Source organism: Eretmochelys imbricata, chromosome 2, assembly GCF_965152235.1.
Source record: "Eretmochelys imbricata isolate rEreImb1 chromosome 2, rEreImb1.hap1, whole genome shotgun sequence".
In the NCBI taxonomy this organism is placed as follows: domain Eukaryota; kingdom Metazoa; phylum Chordata; order Testudines; family Cheloniidae; genus Eretmochelys; species Eretmochelys imbricata.
Window position 1 is genome coordinate 223,576,329 of NC_135573.1, and position 16,718 is coordinate 223,593,046.

Consider the following 16,718-nt stretch of genomic DNA (forward strand, 5'->3'; position numbering starts at 1 on the left):
CAATGTAAATACTATCATCTCTCTCCCAAGATAAAACCAGAAAGCACAATTGCTCTGTTTACACAGAGGGATTAGAATATACACATCCCTGCTTCAGTGGGTATGAACTGAGCTCAGTTTATGAACAGGGTCATGACAATGAAAGGAAAAAACTTCCTCTGTATATTTCTAGCTATAAAAAGTTTATAATTGAACTTACAGGAAACTGCAGGAAAAAAAAGATCTCAAGTTTTTTTTCTAAACTTGCACAGTAGTGACTTCAGATATAGAATACACTTTCAGATTATTTAACAAGATTAGCAAAACATTATTTTTATTAGATGTTAATGTTTTCCATTGTGTTTTCTTTTTAGAATTTTGCTTTAATTGGATGCATCTTTCACAATAAGTTTTGGAGAGATTTTTATGTAATCAATTAAAGGCTGCTGCAGCTAAAAAAAAATATTGTAAAGAAAATACTACCAAACACATAAGTCCATATATTCAGAACTTTCAGCTTGATTCTCATTTACACTAAGGCCATGTCTACACTGCCATTTATGTTAGCAAAACTTATGTCGCTCAGGGGTGTGAAAAAAACACACCCCTGAGCAACATAAGTTTTGCGGGCATAAGTGGTAGTGTGCACAGCGCTATGTCAGTAGGAGAGCTTTCCCTGCTGACATAGGTACCACTGTTCGTTGAGGTGGTTTTATTATGTCCATGGGAGAGCTCTCTCCTGTCAGCATAAAGTGGCTACACAAGTGATCTTACAGCGGCTCAGCTGCATCAGTACAGTTATGCCACTGTAAGCTCACTAGCATAGACATGATCTAAGGCTACTTTACACCACTCTGGCAGGGTAAAATGGTCTTAATGTAAATGCGGATCAAGCCAGAATCTGTCCAAAACATTTATTTACCAAGTCATTTATGCAGTCTTGGTATTTCTGCATGAAACTGACCAATTAGTCACATATCAGTCATTTTGCACAGACAAGTGTATGCACAACTGTGGCATTTGCAAGCGCTATCAAGTATATAAATAAGTACCCACAATTCTGAAAATTTGGTTTCAAAGGCGTATTCAACAACATTTTGTTTAGGACTTACCACTTTTAATAATAACCAAAATATTCTTTAAAATAGTGTTTAAAGGACTCCATTCCTTAAGATGTTTTAACTTTTATGAAATTACACGGGTAGATCTAAATTACGTTTAGATCAGTATCTTGTGTGAATTTTTCAGAGATAGTACTGACCATATTGACTTTAATGGGACTAACTCTTCACTATGCATAATGTGTGGAAGCTTTTTGCAGGATCAGGGTCAAATATTTATCATGAAAATACCAAGACCTCAAACTTCAGCAGTGTTAGTAGGTACACAGCTTAAAGGGCATTTTCAGGTGACTACTAAAGCTTTTTTTATCCCTACAGTTTCCTAACCCAAAGTAGCTTGTTCAAGGCATATTTTTTTTCCTGTTAAAAGACATTCAAAATATAACTCTTATGAGAATATATAAAAAACTACAAAATAACGTTCACTAAACTAAATAAATGTAGTTCAGCAAAAATCTATGAAAAGATTGTGTTCATAGTATGTACAGCTCAAAGAGAATTACTCAAGCACTTTTACTTCATATTTAAAATGAGGTGTAAATTTGAATTAATTGTTATCATCATTCACCCTCTGGATCTGGATATGTATGTGGCATTCAGAACACTGAAAATGAGTAAACTTCCCCCTTCTTTGATTTGGTATGTTATTAGCCTATCTCTATGTATTTTTCTCTCCTTGCTATTTTTAAGCACAGCATTTGTATTCTATAGAAACAAACATTTTATTTAATATGATAAAACTGGTGTATTCAACTAAACCAATGGGTCAGTGGGTCAAATGTTAACTACATTTTAATGGAACACATAATGAAGTTCATGTGTGCTCTTGGAGTTAGATGAATAATTACAGATGGAAATATCACAGCAAATTCTATGCCCAATTTTGCCATCCTTCATCATCTCAGGTAGCCCTCGGAGTAGCCCCACTGAAATCAACAGGACGACTTGGAAGTAAAATAGTACCCAAAGTGAGTAAAACTGGAGCCTTATTTAATAATGGAGTGGATTGTGGATGAAGCTATGGGAGGTAAGGAGTAAAGACGCTCCCTCCTCCCTTTGCATGGTGCACAGAAGGACTGATTAGAATGGCAGCCCCTATGATTGCCTGAGAGCCACTCACTGCAAAGGGGTTGGCGGGGGGACAGACAGAAAGTAGGTGAGGCCACGGCTGTGCCTGCTCCTGTATGTTGGCCAGTGGAGTTGGACAGCTGCATGGAGAAGAGAATGCTGTGCCCCTTAAAAGGATGTAACAACTCTACCCCTTACAGTGCAACCAGGGAGTTCTAGGAAGTCCCAACTATGGGTTCCTAGGCCAGTGTGAGGAAATTAAAAAAATAAATGCAATGTTCTTAATAGGGAGTTACTAATCATTACTAATTCCTTTGAGATTCAGTGTAATAACATTAATCATGATGAAGTATTTTGCTATTCATGTAATTCCTCAGGAATGCCATTGTTTTTTGGCATTAATTAATGTTGACTGTGTGTTAGTGTTACCTTAGAAGTGCTGTGACTATTCTGTTTAAAATAGAGCTGAGAGAATGTGAAACCTTTCAGCATTCATGCCAGCACATTTAACAATCACTATTGAACTTGAAAGTAGTTTCTTGTTTTACCTTCTGGAGTTCCTACATTACCCTGTAGGACATTTCGGGTCTACTCCTGCTCTTACTGAAATCAATGGCAGTTTTGACGTTGATTTTAGTGGGAAGCAGGATCAGTTCATCTCTCAAATTCTAACACTACTGACTCATTACATACCACTTTCTAAAACTCTTCTCCTTTGTTTATGCTTGTGGTTCTCTTTCGCAAACACTCGTACGGGACACATTCAGCAGCAGTATGCCAACACCTGATGTTAAAAATAGGAGCGTTCCATTTCTACAGTATAAAAAAATGAAGGATTCCAGTCCTTGTAAGATGGAGAATACTATGCAGGTACATGGAATACTCCAGATATGGGAAGGAGAAGCATTGCTAGTTTCCAAAGGATTACAGTATTTTACCATGTTTTAGCACATAAGCGACAAAAGAAGTAAGCAGGTCCAGTGGAAAAGCTTTTTGTCACAATACTGTGCTTTAGCCTCTCTCTGCATATGAGAGAGTCCCTCTACTGTTGCCCTTCAGTGATAGGACCAAACTTGTCCATGTGCTTCAGGAAGCTGCTCCTTCCAGTGATGGTAGGAACTCAGATGCAGAAGATAAAATCGTATCCTCTAGTTTCACAGGAATCAGATGTGGCTTCACTTTCCTAGCTACCAGCCAGTGGAAGGGGAAAACTGCACCCCACAAAATCAGTAGCAGTGGATAGATATGCTGCCTCTATGTACATGGGAGATACAGATGTATTCTACCGCCTAGCAGTCTTCCCAAGGTGGTGCAGCTCTGTGCTACCTCTTACTATGGCCTGTGCCTAAATGGGAAAATCTAACCCTTAAACCTTTAATATATGAATTCTTTTCTCTCTAAGATATGTAATATTGTCAGCAGCCATGTACTATGTACTTTTTTGTAAGTCTGTACCACAGCTATATTTAATTAAATATAGGGGATGAGGCAGTTGACTAGGAAGCTAGATTAATTGTGCATTCATGCACAATGCAGTCTTTCTTCAGAGCAGTTCAGAGGCTACAAATTTAGAAGGCCTGTATATGACAAAAAACATTCACTACTTCTCTCTGTTGTACATTTAGGGTAATGGTAAATAACAATAAAGACAGGTAAGTGCTACAGAGCAATCTGGGTTGCTTGGTAACCTGGGAGGGACTTGAACAAAATGCATTTTAATGCAGCCAAAACCAAGGTCATATACCTAGAAACAAAGAACGCATGTCACACTTAGAGAATGGCGAACTGTGTTTTGGATATCAGTGACTCCGGAAGGAACTTATGGATCATGGTGGACAACCAGATGAACCCAAGCTCCCCGTGTGATAGAGAGGCTAAGAGAGCTATGTAAATCTTGGATGTACGAGCAGTGGAATATCAAGTAGAAGTAGGGAGTTTGTTTTACCCTGTATACAGCATTAGGGAGACCATCACTGGACTTCTGTATCCAGTTGAGGTGTCCGCTTTTCAAAAAAAAAAGTTGACAAATTGGAAAGGGTTCAGAAAAGGGCTACAAAATGATTTGAGGTCTTGAAAAACTGTTATACAGTGATGGACGAAAGAAGCTCAATCTATGTAGTTTAGCAAAGAAAAGGCTAAGCGGTGGATTGATCATGGTCTTTAAGTACCTACGTGGAGAAAAGATTTCAGATAGAACTGTATCTAAAAGCCTGAACTGCTACAGCTTGAACTAAAGACTCAAGGCTCCATAGCTGGGGGCAGTAACAACTCATATCCTCAGCCAAACTGCAAAGAGAGGATTTGTAACACTCATTCACCCATGAGCTGCGCTAGCATACACAGAGTAGTACTAAAGGATGCTACACATATAAAAGTGATATTTCTATCTATTATAGGAAAATTCATGATGTGTTATCATTATTTGAGAAATATTCTTCACTCTTAGGACATGACATGCAACCCTTATTCTTGCTGGTGAATACCTATTCAGGCGAGTAATACAATTTCTATCAGTTGCCTAAGGGTTGCCCAAATAGGTGCTTTATGAACTTAGTAGAAAAATCATGTGTAAAATGCACTGTACATTGGAAGAATTGGGTTCATTTTCAAAGTCTCATTGTTTGGTCTAAATAACACTGATTTTTCAGTGGAACATGCAAAAAAAAGTCTCCTCAGTAAGGGTTTTTTCCATAGCAAATTTCAACTTTCTGCCTCCCACTGTTTCCACTACAGGATTGTAAATTAAAAAAAGTTACATTTTTCTATGTGGTGAAAGTGTAATTTTTCACTCTGCCCCAAAATGGCTCAATCATTTTTGCTGAATCTTAGAACAAAAACAACAATACCTTTGGATAGAGACCAAACCTATAAAACCTAACATGAATGGTAAAAATGTGGGAGTTATGGTCCTCTGAAAACAGGAGGTTAGGTTAGCGTGGAAATGGGTGTGCAACCTTAACTTTAGCAACCATCATGACAACTTCTGTAATATGATCTGATGGTAGTAGGAATTGCAAATCTGCAGCGAGAGACACTATTATAGTCTGTGTTTACACGGACACAATATCCTAGGAAAGATGAATTTATATAATTCAACAGATTATTGTTTATTACTCATAATAAATCATTCTCCCAATTTATCTGTCAACACAAGCATCTCCATGCTGCATCTGGCAAGGTGGAGATTATAACACTTTTCAACAATCTTTTGAAAAATGTTTGACCAGTAATAGAATTTATGCTATGGCCAGATGCCACAGGAAAGTTTTGTGGGGAAAAGTAAAACAACATGCTACAAACTACTCTTTGAAGTTGACAAGGGACCTCTTGCAAGGAATGTACTTACATGTGCTTTGTGTGAGGTCTAGTAGACCATAGAATAGTCTCCCAGGTAAGAATTGGTAGAACAATTAATTGTGAAAAATATTCATTGCAAATTTCTTTCTTTCTGTTTGCTAATCAACTTAGATTTTTACAAATCTATTCACTATTACTAATTATTATATTAACAGTTTATGCAAACAAATGTCAAATTATAAACTGTTCATCAGTCACCTGATTATTCAGGATTCACTATTCATACAGTATAACTGGTGACATATGTCACATGGTATTGTTTCTGCTCCCTGACTGGATGGCTGAAACTTTAGAAGAAGGACAATAACAAATACCGATTAGCAAATATTACTTTACTGACACAAAATTCCTCTATTCACAAATGAATTCAGGTAATAAAATTATTTATTCCCCAAAGATCTGTGTAAATAAAAACCCATTCACGCATATGTTTGCAAATAACAAGGAGCACAGGCATAGCATAAACAAAGAGCTGTTTAGAACAAAAACTAAACTGGAAACAACACCCGAAAATATCCTGTATGGACAAATCCTGCTTTAGTTGGAAGATGGACTGAAGTATATAATAGTTTTTTCCTTCTTTAACTCATATGACACTAACACTGTAATAATTACCCGCTATTTTTAGACACTTATAACTTCAGGGGGAAAAACTCCCTTTTAACTGACATTTTCCTTGTGACTTTTTTGCAGAGGGATGTCATTTGAAGAAATGTATCCATTTCTAAGTTATGTGGGAGGTGGAAAAAATTTCCCCTTTCCATTTTAAAACATTCTAATGCCTCCTTTTTTAGTCCTGGCTGAAAGAAAAGCATGTGATGTTTGAAACAGGAGACATCACCTATAACTAATACTTGTGGAGGAGAATTGTCTTTGCTGGGTTTGAAGGAAGAATGCAAAAATAAAAATTTATAAGTGTTTGAAAAATCATTTTTGACATGCTCCATGACTGTGTAATTAGTTTATACACCTGGAAAAACCTGGGGCATGTAGAAGTGCCAGAAAGAAGGACCCTCTAGAGACCTTTTCTTATATCCACTAAATTCACAACATGTATCATATCTGGTAATATGAAGCTGGAATAAAATTTAGGTAACTTAGACAAAAAAATTCTTTATGTGGTTAAAGTTAACCATGTGCTTTAGTGCTTTGCTGGATCAGCACCTTATCTCCTAGGAGATTGATCCAAAGGCCATTGGGCTTTGGATCAGGCTGTACAGAATATAAAACTTATTGATTGTAGTATAGATATGTATGCACAAAATCGTAGTCACATTTTCTCCACAATTCCTCAACTACAAAGAGAAACTACACAAACAGAAGTCGATTCAGTAACCGTGGAGCTTGGCAACATGGTGGGGTAATGCACTGTATGGGGGTGCGATTTCTAAAGCGCATTAACGTGTTGCATATTAATTGGTCTGTGTAGACCCTGCTGGTGTGTACTGAAGCACGCATTAACATAATACTGTTTCAAACAGCACAACAGTCTACACAGACCAATGAATACACAAATGTTAGTGTGCTTTATCCCTCTGTGTAGACAAACCTTTGGATATCTTATTGTCAGAGGCTCAAAACTTCAATCAAAACCACATTCAACAAAAGGTCTCCATTTTACGTGGAAGGTGTGATGCATGTGCAAGATAACAGTTGGCAGGGTAAGGGTCAGGTTAAGGATGTTTCGTTCACCTTATTTGCAGCATGTCCATGCTTCCTAATGTTAGAAGTTTCCACTGTGAAAAATTCCTAAAGAATTTAATATGGATGAAAGAAATAAATGTCTATAGAAATTACTCTAATAGCTATAGAATTTAATGAAGATTAATCTTTTTTAAAAAATTGGTTTATTTGAACCATTCTAGAGGATTATGTCCCTACTAAAGAATGTTGATCTTGCTTACAAGATGGGAGACAGTATCCTGGAATGCAGTGACACTGAAAAAGACTTAGGGGGTAATGATAGATAATCAACCAAGATATTAGTTTCCTGTGTGATGCGTAGCTCAGGGGTGGGCAAACTTTTTGGCCCGAGGGCCACATCTGGGTATGGAAATTGTGTGGCGGGCCATGAATGCTCATGAAATTGGGGTTGGAGTGCGGGAGGGGGATCATGGCTGGGGCAAAGGGTTGGGGTGCTGGAGCAGTTCAGGGTGCAGACTCTGGGTAGGACTTACCTCAAGCATCTCCCAGAAGCAGCAGCATGTCCCCGCCCCAGCTCCTATGCAGAGGCGCAACCAGGTGGCCCTGCTGCGTGCTGCCCCATCCGCAGGTGCCGCCCCTGCATCTCCCATTGGCCACAGTTCCTGGTCAATGGAAGCTGCGGGGGCGGTGCTTGGGGTGGGGGCAGCATGTGAAGCTCTGGCTGCCCCTATGCATAGGAGCCGGAGAGGGGACATGCCGCTGCTTCTGGGAGCTGCACAGAGCAGCCCCAAGCCCTGCTCCCCAGCAGGAGCTTGACCGGATTAAAACGGCTATCGGGCCAGATGCAGCCCATGGGCCGTAGTTTGCCCACCTTGCTGTAGCTAAGCGGGTGAATGGGATCTTTGGGTATATAAGTAGTGGAATGTCAAGTAGGAGTAAGGAGATGGTTTTACCCTTGTATACAGCATTAGTGAGACCATTACTGGAATACTGTGTCCAGTTCTGGTGTCCATACTTCCAAAAGGATGTTGAAAAATTGGAAGGGCTCAGAAAAGAGGTACAAGAATGATCTGAGTCTGAAAAAATGCCTTACAGTGAGAGAGTTAAGAAGCTCGGTCTCTTTATTTTCTCTAACAGAAGGTTAAGAGGTGACTTGATCATTATCTACCAGCACCTACATGAGGAAGAGATTTCTGATAGCAAAGGGCTCTTGAACCTAGTAGACAAAGACGGAACAAAACTCAGTGTTTGGAAGGTGAAGTTAAACTAATTAAGACTGGAAATAAGGTGCAAATTTTTAACATAGGGTAGTTAACTATTGAAACAACTTACCTAAAGACATGGTAGATTCTCTATCACTTTAAGTCTTTAAACCAAGGCTGATGTTTTTATGAGAGATCTATTATAAGTCAAACAGAAATTATGGGCAATTACTGTGTATGCAGGAGGTCAGACTAAATTATCATAATGACCCCATTGAGCCTTAAAATGTATCAATCCATGAATTCCATATTACAGTCTCAAGGTCAAAAGACCTATGTAAAAGTTAGACAGATAAGATCGGTGAGATAATATCTTGTATTGGCCCAACTTCTACTGGTGAGAGAGACAAGCTTTCGAGCTTACATAGAGCTCTTTTTCAGAGCTCTTTTATTCAACTAAATACAAGGTGGAACGGATTGTTTAGCATAAGTGGTTAACACATTTCAAGGGTCCATTCAAGGTGAAGGGCCTCTTAACACCTCTTCAGTCAGAGAGAAAAAGGGGGAGGAAGAGCTGGGGGTTGGGTTAAGTGGGTTATAGATTGTTGTAATAAGTGTATCTATTCAGTGCATGATTTTTGGTGTCTAGCAAAATTATGAATTTAAGATCCGAAGTTCATCTTTTGAAGGTGTTTTTCAGGTTTTGTTTGACGGTGAGGACTGAGAGGTCAGATATAGAGTGATTCTTCAGTGAAAAGTGTTCACCCACAGGTGATATGGTATTTTTGTCTGTTATCATTTTTGTCTGTGAGTTCATTTGAGAGCATAGTGATTGTGTGGTTTCACCCACATAGTTGATGTTGGGGCATTTAGTGTACTGGATGAGGTACACCACACATTGTGCTAGACATGTATAGGACCCTTGGATTTTGAAAGTTGTGTTGCCGGGGTAGCAGGAGGATGTTGATCATGGTAGCAGTGGAGATGTGTCTACAGGTCTTGCCTCTGTCGTATTGGTAGGGTCTGGTGCTGCTTGAGTTGGTATGTCCTGGTCTGTGGGGAGTGTGCTTCTATGATGAGTTTGGAGAGGTTGCGGCGGCGGGGGATATTGAAGGTCAGAAGAAGGGGTTTAGGAAAGATTTATTTCAGGATGAGGTTCCCATCGATTATCGGTGGTAATTGTTTGATACAAGCGGAAGATTGGACAAGTGACCGAGGAGGAGTATAAAAATATTCCTCAGGCCTGCAGGAGCGAAATCAGGAACACCAAATCACGCTTGGAGTTGCAGCTAGCAAGGGATGTTAAGAGTAACAAGAAGGGTTTCTTCACATATGTTAGCAACAAGAAGGTGGTCAAGGAAAGTGTGGGCTCCTTACTGAATGAAGGAGGCAACCTAGTGTCAAAGGATGTGGAAAAAGCTAATGTACTCAATGCTTTTTTTGCCTCTGTCTTCACGAACAAGGTCAGCTCCCAGACTACTGCACTGGGCAGCACAGTATGGGGAGGAGGTGACCAGCCCTCTGTGGAGAAAGAAGTGGTTCAGAACTATTTAGAAAAGTTGGATGAGCACAAGTCCATGGGGTTGGATGCACTGCATCCGAGGGTGCTAAAGGAATTGGCTGATTTGATTGCAGAGCCATTGGCCATTATCTTTGAAAACTCGTGGCGACCAGGGGAGGTCCCAGACGACTGGAAAAAGGCTAATGTAGTGCCCATCTTTAAAAAAGGGAAGAAGGAGAATCCTGGGAACTACAGGCCAGTCAGCCTCACCTCAGTCCCTGGAAAAATCATGGAGCAGGTCCTCAAGGAATCAATTTTGAAGCACTTAGAGGAGAGGAAAGTGATCAGGAACAGTCAGCATGGATTCACCAAAGGCAAGTCATGCCTGACTTACCTAATTGCCTTCTTTGATGAGATAACTGGCTCTGCGGATGAGGGGGAAACAGTGGATGTGTTATTCCTGGACTTTAGCAAAGCTTTTGACACGGTCTCCCACAGTTTTCTTGCCAGCAATTTAAAGAAGTATGGGCTGGATGAATGGACTATAAGGTGATTAGAAAGCTGGCTAGATCATCGGGCTCACCGGGTAGGGATCAATGGCTCCATGTCTAGTTGCAGCCGGTATCAAGCAGAGTGCCCCAACGGTTGGTCCTGGGGCCAGTTTTGTTCAATATCTTCATTAATGATCTGGAGGATGGCGTGGCTTGCACCCTCAGCAAATTTGCAGATGACACTAAACTGGGAGGATTTGTGCTGGAAGGCAGGGATAGGATACAGAGGGACTTTGACAAATTAGAGGATTGGGCCAAAAGAAATCTGATGAGGTTCAACAAGGATAAGTGCAGAGTCCTGCACTTAGGACAGAAGAATCCCATGCACTGCTACAGAACGGGGACCGAGCGGCTAGGCAGCAGTTCTGCAGAAAAGGACCTAGGGGTTACAGTGGATGAGAAGCTGGATATGAGTCAACAGTGTGCCCTTGTTGCCAAAAAGACTAACAGCATTTTGGGCTGTACAAGTAGGAGCATTGCCAGCAGATCGAGGGACGTGATCAATCCCCTCTATTCAGCATTGGTGAGGCCTCATCTGGAGTACTGTGTCCAGTTTTGGGCCCCACACTATAAGAAGGATTTGGAAAAATTGGAAAGAGTCCAGTGAAGGGCAACAAAAATGATTAGGGGGCTGGAGCATATGACTTATGAGGAGAGGCTGAGGGAACTGGGATTATTTAGTCTGCAGAAGAGAAGAGTGAGGATGGATTTGATAGCTGCTTTCAACTACCTGAAAGGGGGTTCCAAAGAGGATGGTTATAGACTGTTCTCAATGGTACCAGATTACAGAATGAGGAGTAATGGTCTCAAGTTGCAGTGGGGGAGGTTTAGGTTGGATATTAGGAAAAACTTTTTCACTAGGAGGGTAGTGAAACACTGGAATGGGGTTACCTAGGGAGGTGGTGGAATTTCCTTCCTTAGATGTTTTTAAGATCAGGCTTGACAAAGCCCTGGCTGGGATGATTTAGTTGGGGATTGGTCCTGTTTTGAGCAGGGGGTTGGATTAGATGACCTCCTGAGGTCCCTTCCAACCCTGATATTCTATGATTCTGTGATACTTCCTGTGGGTTCCAGTATGGGTAGTAGGTGACAACTAGAGGTCTGTGCTTGGAGGGGGGTTTTATTTCTGTATTGAAGCAGGTTTTCTTGGTGTATTTTCGTGTCCCATTCCATTATGCGATCTACTTCTTTGGTGGAGAGTCCTTGTTTGGTGAAGATGGTTTGAAGTGTGTTAAGATTTTTAACTTTCTCCTCGGACCATATTCTGTGGTATCTGAGTGCCTGGCTGTAGATAACAGATTTCTGGGTGTGTTTAGGGTGGTACTGGATCTGTGAAGGTAGGTGTGGTGATACTCTAGGTTTCTTGTACATAGTTGTCTGTAGGGTTCTACTGCTGAAGGTGATTGTGGTGTCTAGGAAGCAAATGCTAGTGCGAGAGTGTTCTAGAGAGAGTTTAATGGACGGGGTGGTTGTTGAAGTTGTGGTGGAAATCTGTAAGGGAATTTAGGTTGTCTGTCCAGAGGATGAAAATATCATTGATATATCTCAGGTATATCATTGGTTTCATTGTGCATTTGTCCAGAAATTCTTCTTCAGGATGGTCTATGAAGAGGTTGGCATATTGGGGAGCCAGCTTGGTACCCATGGCTGTTCCCGTGGTTTGGACAAAGTTTTGTTGAATGTAAAATTGTTATGGGTGAGGATGAAATGGAGGAATTTGACTATGTGTTTGGGGTGGATATCTCTGGGTTGTTCATTATCTTGTCAATATTTGAGACAGGCAGCAATGCCATCATTGTGAGGGATGTTGATGTACAGGACTGGGACATTCATGATGGCAAAGATGGTGTTCTGAGGGAGGCTATTAATGTTGTGGAGTTTCTGGAGGAAGTCAATTGTGTCCTCGCCGAAGCTGGCCCTTCGTGTGGTGAGTGGTTGGAGGATGGTTTCTGTGAGTCCCAATACTCCTTCAATAAGAGTGCTGTGGCCAGATACGATGGGTCTGCCTGGGTTTCCTTGTCTGTGCACCTTGGGAAGCACGTAGAAGATCCCTGAGGAGTTCATGTGGGATGAGGTTGTAGCGTTTCTCTTGGAGTTGTTTGGGGAAAGATTTGATGATATCCTTAAATTCCTAGATAAAATGTGGTGGTGGTAGTGTCTTTGAGTTCTATATAGTAGCTGATATCGGAGAGCTGTCACTTGGCCTCGTTAACGTAGTCATCACAGTTGAGGACTATGATGGTGGCTCTTTGTCTGCTGTTTTGATCACTATTTGGTAGTTGGATTTCAGGGACGGTGTAGTTGTCCTTTTGGTGTGGAGAGATTGTGGTGGATATGATGTTTGTGTTAGGGGGCTTATTCCTTCACCCACTTACTTCCCTGGTCCTTCTCGCATGAACAGAGAGCAACAATACCCGAAGTCCAAAGGTGCAAACAGTTCGATGTTTATTGGGGTGAACTTCCAACAAGCATGATTCCAGTTTCCTTCCTTAGTATCCTCCTTCCCAGTTCTGACACCACAGAGCCTTACACCTGTGTCCCTGTTCCCATTCCTGCCCTTAGCAAAACATGATTCCAATTTCCCCACTCCCATTCCCTGTTCCCATTTCCCCCTTTAGCAAAACATGATTCCAGTTTCCTTACCCCCATTCCCTGTTCCCATTTCCCCCGCCCACACACACACTCCCACCCACCGCCACCCCCTCACTTCCTGATTGACTGCAGACTATATAGTAAAACTTGAGTTCTGCTTAGCTATACCTTAACCAATCATTTTCCTGAAATTTAACTAACCAATCCTAACATATTGTAACATGGTTATGTAACCAATTATATCCCACCACCTTAATTAGTTTACACCCAGCAAAATTAATTATACAGCAGACAGGAACAATCACAGAACCAGACTGAGATTATACAGACAAACAATAGCAAAGTAGGAACTATAATGACAAAACAATACAGAAGTGAGGATTTCACATCCCAGCTATTGATAAGTGAGTTCTTGCCAGACTGGATGCTATCAAGCTAAGTTTCCTTTTACATTTCTAGGCACTTCCCTTTCTCTGGAGGTGATAGGCACTATCAGGACAGGACTGTATTCCTAAGAGCCCAATAGCACCTTCTTTCAATGTGACTAGTTTGGAATGTGAGGATGTGACCGTTCACTTCCCATCTTATGGCTGCCTCTGTTGCTTAGCCAAAGGCCTTAGCCTAAGAACAGGGCCTCAGACTGTCACAATAAGAGAAGGCCCTTACACTGGCAGACAGTGATTTTGATTCTTTCTTTTATACCTCTGTAACTAGCCAAGTGATAAGAATACACCTAAATTCTTAGACTATAGGCCTTTACAAACCTTTATAGGCCTGAATATCTATATCCTAACAGTTTGTTAAGAATTTCACAGTCAATTTTTTTCCCTGAAGCCATCAGTATAATGGTCAAGAGTGTGGTTTTGTCCCTTGTGGGGTTTCTAGCTAGATTATTCTATTTTCTTATGACTGTTGGTGGAGATGTGGTAATTGGGGATGGTATCATCATTGTAATTTTCTGATAGTACTACCTTTCAGCAGTTATGCGCTGAAGTTTTGTATCCTTTGTTTTAAATGTCCGGGGGGTGGGGGGTTGCTCCCCGATGATGTTTGGAAGGGTCTTTTGGGTGGACCCCAGAGCAACAACACGAAGCATGCTCAGCTCACCTCTCCTCCCCTTTGTCTCTGTATGTTCCTTCCATCTACTTCTTCAGTTTCAGTTTTGTTGCTAATGTCTGTGGTAAATACCCTTGTGCAGGGCCTGGGGAAGGGCATATAGGACCACCAAGACAGTGAAACTGACTACACAAACTGCTGTCAAATGCACAAAATAAAGAACCTGAAAAAATTGAGAGAGAAATTTTTCTTTTATTCCTTTTACTTATTAGTGACCTTAGAAATTACCTATAGCAATGCTAGGTACACAGTTTTCAGATGTGATTTTTGATGTTGTTGATGTTTTCTCTTAAATTTTTAAATTCTTGGATTTCTAGTGTTTGTGTTTTGAGAAGTATTTGTTGGTTGATTCCTTGCTTTTGTATTATTGTGACTGTTGTAAAACAATGCCTAATGAACACCAATAGAAAAGTTTCTTTTTAACACTGAAAATGTTATAAAATATTGTGTCACTATAACTGTGTTATATGGAAAGCAAAAAAGTGAAACCTTATTATTTGTGTTACTGTAGTGCAGGGGTAGTCAATAGATGGACCGCAGCCAAAATCCAGACCACCAGACGCTTTTGAACAGGCCCTGAAATCTTTTTATTTACTAATTATCATCATTATTGTTGTTATTTTTTATTATTTTCTCTGGAGTCTGGACCTTGACTAGACCTTGAGACCAAGAAATTTGGACCTTGACAAAAAAAATAGTTGACTACCCCTGCCGTAGTGCATAGAAGCCTTAGTCATGGACCAGGATCCCTTTGTGCCAGGCACTACACAAACACAGAGCAAAAGATAGACCCTGACATATTTTGTAAGTTTTATACAGTAGATTGAATATAAAACTACAATTTTGACAGTGCCAATTAGCTAAGATTTAATATTCTCATATAGAGCCCAATCCTGTGCCCAGTGAAGTTCATGCTAAGGCTCCCATTGACTTCAGTGAGGCAGGACCAGGAACACATTTATTTGATGGGAATCCTTCTCCTTCAGTTATGTCCTACGTGACTTGAAACTGAGTGCAGAACAGCTGTTTTGCCAGCCTCTAACCTAGATAATTTGCTCTTGAAGTTGTTTTGGGGGTTTATGGGCATGCTTTTGCTACAATACAGAATTTTTATCTATAATTTCTTTAACATGTTTTGATCGGTCTTCGCACTTCTGTTTATCAACATCAAATAATTTGTTCAAATAGTTCAACTAGAAATGATAATTACCTTGGCAAGTATATCTGTTCAAATCAGCTGGCTCTAGCAACATCCTGTCTAATAGGCACTTTTGTCTCTTGTGCACATATTCAAGTCAATAGTTATTTAACTTCATTTTGCAGATGTGAGACTTTGTTTATTTGTCACCTTGTGTTGATTACTATTTATTGTTTGTGTTTAGGACATGATGCTTCAGCTGTTGCGAGGGCTGGATTTTCTACATTCACACCGAGTGGTGCACCGTGATCTGAAACCACAAAATATCCTCGTGACAAGCAGTGGGCAGATAAAATTAGCTGACTTTGGCCTTGCACGAATCTATAGTTTTCAGATGGCTCTTACCTCAGTGGTAAGTTTCAGAATGTTATTTTACCCTCACTAATATGCTCTGTTCCCTATGTTATTATAGTCAATGGATCCTGAGAGTTATAACTGTGCTTTTAAACCCTCTCCATTTTAGAGCACATGTGTGTGAAGAAAAATAGCTTTCCAATTAGGACTGAGTAGTTGCTTTGGTTACTCTGTAAAAGTAATCTATTACTGATGACTGGTTCTGAATTAGATTAATAGATTCATAGATATTAAGGCCAGAAGGGACCATTATGATCATCGAGTCCGACCTCCTGCACACGCAGGACACAGAATCTCACCCACCCACTCCTGCAATAAACCTCTCACCTATGTCTGAGCTACTGAAGTCCTCAAATCATGGTTTAAAGACTTCAAGGTGCAGAGAATCCTTCAGCAAGTGACCCGTGCCCCATGCTACAGAGGAAGGCGAAAAACCCCCAGGGCTCCTTCCAATCTGCCCTGGAGGAAAATTCCTTCCCGACCCCAAATATGGCAATCAGCTGAACCCTGAGCATATGAGCAAGATTGCATAATGACTGATTAGTGGGGCTGAGGCATGGACTGGTTGTTTAAGTATAGGATAGTGTGCCGGGAGCTCCCAAGTTCTAATTCCAGCTGTTATACTGACTCTCTCTGTATATAGCCTTGGGCCATCCGATTATGGTATTATTTTTAAAAGTGCTGAAGTTATTTAAGAGAACAAGTCCTATTGTCTTGCTGCTAAATCATATTGGTACTTTTGAAAATCCCACACTTAATCTTGCCATTTTTCCATATGTGTAAATGTGGATTATACTTCTTACTCCCATACTTCTCAATTGTGATAATTAGTGAGTGATTATAAATGCACTGAAGAGTAAATGTGCTACCTGTTAGGTATTATTAGTAGTTTCTCACAGCAGTTTTAGTTTGGTTTTGTGTTCTGCTTGTTAGCTCTCTTGTTTCCCTTTGCCGTCCTGAGTGCCATATATACTAGGACAGTGTCACTTATACTTAGGACAGGAAAGGTAGGATTGCTAAGGAAAGAAACTGAAA

At 40.5% G+C, this 16,718-nt stretch overlaps 1 protein-coding gene across 1 annotated transcript in view; it reads left to right on the forward strand.

Annotated features, from left to right (window-relative positions):
- Positions 1–16,718, forward strand: part of CDK6 (cyclin dependent kinase 6) — a 181,409-nt gene that overhangs the window by 70,782 nt on the left and 93,909 nt on the right. Inside the window, exon 3 of the mRNA XM_077809408.1 lies at positions 15,514–15,681. Coding sequence (XP_077665534.1) covers positions 15,514–15,681 — 168 coding nt within the window. The remainder of the gene's footprint in view (positions 1–15,513; positions 15,682–16,718) is intronic.